This window comes from Venturia canescens, chromosome 2 (genome assembly GCF_019457755.1).
Source record: "Venturia canescens isolate UGA chromosome 2, ASM1945775v1, whole genome shotgun sequence".
In the NCBI taxonomy this organism is placed as follows: domain Eukaryota; kingdom Metazoa; phylum Arthropoda; class Insecta; order Hymenoptera; family Ichneumonidae; genus Venturia; species Venturia canescens.
Window position 1 is genome coordinate 19105928 of NC_057422.1, and position 6000 is coordinate 19111927.

A 6000-nucleotide genomic window follows, 5' to 3' on the forward strand; every position below is an offset into this window, starting at 1 on the left:
TCACGAAAAAGTGTTAAAAACAAAGTTCTTTTCCCATCGCTAGAACCATCGTCTATCAAGCCACATTCACTTGAGAGAGTCCGATAAAAAAAAAAAAGTTCGATTCCATTTCAGTGGAAAAATGCTCCATAAAAACTGACGTAAGGCTCCCAATGGAATGAGCAGATCGCAGTTCAGAGTAAAGTGCTGGTTTAAAGATGAAGTAGAATGACCCTTCAAAGTGGTAGAATGAAAAAGTGCTCTGATAACGATTAAAAAATGTTAGCAGCATCCTATTAAACAAGAGCTCGGAGTTTCTCCTTCGAATTGTTCCGTAAAATTATTCGGGATGCAGCGCTTTGAATATATGCCGACGATTGAAATATTATTTTGTAAGAGGACGAAGCCTGCGCGATTAGCGGTTGTGCAGGAACGTGTGTTACACGTGAGCTATCGACTCGGCAATCCCGCGTTTGTCCGATGACAAGCCACTGTAAACCGTTAATCGTAGGATGCGTTATATATATATAAATATACGTACGACTGGTCTCGGTACATGGGTACGTAAAATTGGTAAGCGGGTCCGGATTAGTCACGAGCGAGCTCGTGTCTGGGTAGCGACAGGTGTTCCAACTGCATCCATGGCTCTGAAGTGCAAATTTCCTTCCACAGGCTCGAGTATCGATGGATGAGCATGTGCACACGTTTATCGGAGAGGTCGGAAAGAAAACGTTTTTATTTCATATCAATTTAGTGTCTTTCGTACAAACACTATTTCAACGTTTGAAAGATTTTTTAAAATGGGAGACTCGCTTACTTTGTGCTGACCAATAAGATTGGGTGATACTTAAAAAACGAACAATGCATTTCGAAGGAATTGGTAACCTGAGGAAATATTGTAGAGAAGCTTTGTCTATTCCTTACTGCGAAGGATCAACGAGAGTCCTCAAATGTAACGACGAAAAAAAATGTCTTTTTTGACAAAATTACAGCCCCTTTTGTATTCCAATAACTTTTAATTTCAGTTGAACAGGTAATTACGAAAGTTTTTAAATTTGGGGAGAAAAAGCATTTCACGGTATCGATAGCTTTCTGCTCCGTCGTCACTGACAGAATTGCCTGAAGAGCCGAAGATTCTGTCATTAAAATGAATGCGATGAAATCGAAAGCCAGTAATCTATTTCCCCTTGGTACGTCCGAGGAAATTTGTCCGGCAGGCGGATTTTTTACAGTTCGATAATCGAAGTTACGAATAATTGAATTTGTTACGCAAACTGACGAGATAGAAGATGGAGGAAGTTTCAATATTAATTCGAATTCGAACAGAAGTTCGTATTTCCCCATGGATTTATACGATTTTACAATCAGCAGGATAAGTTTCGCTCAACTTTTGAAGTTTATAAAATTTGTCACATCTACATGTAGAAACATGCATAGTACATGCAACGTAATGTACATGCATGTATAGAGAAGAATATCGCAGCATTGTCGAAGGGTGAACAGACGCGACCTTCGACATCGGCGATCCGAGTGCACCTGTCCCACGTGAACCGTTTTAAAAGAGACAGAGTGAGAAACAATCGACGATAAAACCGGAGAAAAAAATGGTAGAATTACCGTGATAGGTAGAAAACATGAAAAAAGTTCATATAGGGTGCAATGACGGTAAGATATTCAGCTGGAAGGACAGTGAGACTCGAGCAAGAATGAATAATTTCATCCGCTTTCTCTTTCCCTCTCGTTCACTAACGTCGCCGTTCAAATGGTGGGGCAACTTCAGCAAACCCTCGTGAGACACTAATCATAGGATACACGGCGCATATAAGTTGCACCGCGTGAAGCTCTTGCCCCCTCCCCCGTGGCCCCGTCTGCTCATTTCACCCCTCGCAAATTAATTCAATGCCATACGAGCATAAGAATTGGTCTGCGATGATTGCGAAAGAAAGAATATGCGAAGCTTCATTTTTATTCGTTCCCACTCCCATGAACTGGCGTCGTGCGAGCAGCACGCGGGGAAAAGAAAATAGTGAAAAACTTTATAATACGCCGTTTCTTCGAGCTTCGTCGGAGGGAAATTCACTTTTCGTTGTTTTCGTTGCGCCGTTTCATTCGACTCTTCCTTTTTGAATAATCAATCGAATCTCAGCTTCATTCGATCTGTCATTCAGTGCTACATCCGTATTCTCTAAAAACACAACGTGCTGTTCGAGAAACGTCAAGTTTATCGTGGAAAAAATCGATATGAGAATATCGAATGCGGTGTTCTCACACCGCACACATGTCACTTACTGCCACGGACGTATTCACAAAAAACGCAAGCCATGAATATTTATCGTTGCACGACCTTCGCTCCAAAAATCACCCTCCAAGCGCCCTCGTTTTGAGACCTTTTTCTCGTCGATATTCGCGACCTCAAATTTTTCATTACCCAGTTCAATAACATGCAATTTTTCGCCTCTAATTTTCATTTGCCATCAGTGACTCTCGAAGACAGCAAAAAAGGAGCGTGAAAATCGGTTTAGTGAGATGCACTACGAGAAAAAAAAATTATTGTTGATTCAATAACAATTGACGTTATTGGAAGAGTTTTCTTCATTCAACTGCAATGTTTTCGGAGAGAATGAATCTTCAGCTTGATCTAAAACTCTTTTGTTCCTTAAGGAGGGTGGCTACGTTCGTCGAATTGATAAGAAATTGATCGAATTTGGTGATAATGTTCTTCAACATCAAATGCGAAGACACAATTTTTTTAAAAATTTTCTTCTGCTTAGTTATCGAGTAATTACGCATTAAAGCAGATTTCTTATGCCCGGAATGTATATCTATATATATGGAAACGCTATGCTTATACACGTGAACTTTAGTGATCAATTACTCGATAACTGTACAGAAGAAAAATCTTAAAAAATTTGTATTTTCAAATTTAACTCTAAAGAATATGTTCACCAAATTTTATTAAATTCTTATCATTTTGAAATTTTTAATGTATTTTACATGGTTTAGCATGGCAACATTGTATCGTCCCTAGCCACCCTCCTTAATTATATTGCCACATTTCGTTGTTCCAATAACTTTTTTTTCTTAGTGTCTTGAATCAGAAAAGTTCAAAACTCTGCTCTCAATCGTTGGCTCCAATCTTTTTTGGGTTTTCTCACCTCGTTTTCTTCATTATGAATCTCCTCGATCCTCCTTCCTGGCTTCTTTCTTTCACCACTTTCGTTTCTTCCTTTTTGACAGGGTTGCTGCTTCCTCATTCCTGTCGCCTTCTCCCCCGGACCTTCCGGCTCACTTTTGCTTCGCTCCCGTCTAACTTGCTCTGGAATTCACGGAGCGACGTGCGGAAGAGAAGTCGAAAGAAGGGATCGAGAGAGCAAGAGAGAGAGAGAGAGAGAGCTTGGGTGAAGCGGCACTGACCTGGAGTTAGGCGATATACTCGGCTCTGCACCGGACTGCCGAGTCCAAGTGAGCCACGAAAGCGCCAGATTCCTCGGTCCTGGCAATAAAGAATGAAATGTACTCGCAGGTTTGACAGAGTTCGTTAATCACGAATTTTCTAAAGGTTTTCAACGATTCTCGTTTCTGTGATGCTGCGTACTGACAGATGCCTGAATCAGCGAAAAAAAAAGTACGAAATCGGTAAATCACGCTCCGCTGATTACGAATTAGACGCACTCTAGGCTCGGACTGATTACGAATCAACTGATAAGAATTGTTGCAACCTTAACGATTCGGTAGCTCAACGATTCTGTCTGCTGAAAAAGCTTCATGGCTTTTCGAAATGCCATAAATACTCAAACTCTAGGATGATGCACGGAGAGAATTAAAGGCTAATATTTATCGTGAAATTTGCTGTAAAATTAACCGGATATATTCGACTGCGGGTACAAGTTAACGAAAAATATTCATTCCAGTAACGCACTGCAAAATTTTCAATATTTTTCGGAATTTTCAATTTTATAATAGTTAATATTGCGGATAGTGAAATTTGCGGTACGTATACTAAAATTTACAAAACGTTTAGTGAATTTTACGGTAACGCAGGTATCGATCACTCGTTCCCGAATTTCGTAGCACACTGAAACGCCCATTTACACACTTCAACAAAGGGCTGAGCATGTAAAAACAAGGGACAAGATATCCCTACCTTGTCGCCAGTATAGTCGCATCCTAGCACAAACATTCGTACGAAAATTTTGACAGTACACAGCGCGGTTTCACCGTGACGTCAAAATTTACTTAATACTCTGATAAAAGTTCCTACTGTGAACAGCGATTATTATTTTTTTAATAGAAAAATTCAATTTTTTTCCCATAAAAATACCATGAATCGCAGCTCGTCACCGCACTATCGTTACTGGAAGGTAATTTTTCAAATTTAATTACCTCCGTGTGGTCTTTTCATCAAATGCCTTTTTCCCCAAATCAGATGACCATGAAATGGCGAAAGAGTCGAAATATCCGAGGCAACTGCGCAGAGTGTATTAAATTTGAGAAAATGGAGACGCGAAATAAAAGTATAAACAGCCCGATAGATTTTCTATTACACCCGTTTGCCCCTTCACTCTTTGTCCTTTGCTCAGTCACTCTCGCCCTCGGTTCGTCTATATTTTGCTAGCTTCGAGCACGAGAACGAGTAATCGTTATTCGACAAGACTTTGTGTATACAAACCTAAAACCCGGTAGTTGATTGCGAGCGTAACGGACAACTGCTCGAGCTGTTAGTAGGAGAGTTACAAAATAGAGATATACGAGAAATATGTGCACTCAAGTCAAGCTGTCGTCAAGGTAGCTGGCTCACCCTGACTCTGTCGCAACAAAGAGTCAAAGAGTTCAACGCGATCACGTGATATCCAGCGTACGCACTTTTATATTTCCATCTAAAAACCGTCAGGCAAATAAGTTCTTTAATCTGAATAGCTTTGGTCGAAAAAAGTGGACAAACAAGCAGTGCCTTGCTTGTTTGTCCACAAATTCGGGAACGCGATTTGGGAGGCAAAGTTAGGCAATTTCTCCTCGGTCAGCGCAAGTCAGTAGCAAAGTTTTCGGAAGTCGTGAAACGAGCGATGACTTTCCGTTGCTTTTGGTCACCTAAAATTTGTTGGGTGCCGAGAGTTTTGAGTGAAAATGGCGAGGAGAATCGGAGGGGAGAGTCCACGAGAATTAAGGGGGAAATAAATTATTTATCGGTGCAATTTAGTACGAGAATAGTGGCAGAGGAATGGTAAAAAGCGGAGCTGGACCATGGCGGATGTGAAGAGGAAAGGAGAGCGGAAGGAAGACGCTTGAATTCAAGAATAAGATAAAAAACGAGGGAGAGGAATCAGTGCTGGTCTCGCACACCGACGCGAGGAACGACGAGCATCCACGAAGAACTTTTCGTCAGTGTTAGTCTCTTTGCGTTCGCAGGGGCCGTCGGTCCATCTCCTCACTCGTTTCTACTCTCAGTCGCCTTCTTCGTCATTCGCTTGCCCCTGCTGTTGTTGCTCTTCCACTATAATCCGCACGACGGATCGTCCGGGTTTGGTCTCCACGGGCTCTCTTCTCTATTTCCCTTTAGATTCAAAGCGCTCAAACAGGTTTCAAAATCCCGCCCACGGAAAAATGGGAGACCGCATCTCGACTCGTCTTCTTTCTTCTTCCATCTCGCTTCTTCTTTTTTGCGATCATTTTTATTCTTGCGCTTCTTTTTCTTCCTCGTGGGCAATATACGCGAGTCTTTTTGCCCTGCAATTTCTTCATTCTGTCGAGTGCAGTCTTTCTGGCCGTGACAGTGATGCCGGTAACATCTTAAGGAACTATACCCTCGTAAATTGTTATTTCCCAAATACTGTCCTGTCGGATTTCCGCTAAACTTTTCCGATATTTTCGCATTTTTTAACCTCCTTTTTCTATTGCTCTTCAAGGAAATAACAAAATATTGAGTAGAAGGCTTTTTTTTTCTCCCAAGTTCGTTAGTTAGCGATCCGAGTCCGTTCAGAGAGGGAGAGATGATTAGTGGAGCAAAAAGAGCGCAGCAGATGA

The 6000-nt window shown here is 41.4% G+C and overlaps 1 protein-coding gene across 1 annotated transcript in view; it reads right to left on the minus strand.

The window, feature by feature from the left end:
- Positions 1-3472, minus strand: part of LOC122407003 (ADP-ribosylation factor-like protein 3) — a 37707-nt gene extending 34235 nt beyond the window's left edge. Inside the window, exons 1-2 of the mRNA XM_043412926.1 lie at positions 3394-3472; positions 3135-3295 (exon numbers count right to left, since the gene is read on the minus strand). Coding sequence (XP_043268861.1) covers positions 3135-3233 — 99 coding nt within the window. The 5' untranslated portion in view covers positions 3234-3295; positions 3394-3472. The remainder of the gene's footprint in view (positions 1-3134; positions 3296-3393) is intronic.
- Between the last annotated feature and the right edge of the window lie 2528 nt (positions 3473-6000).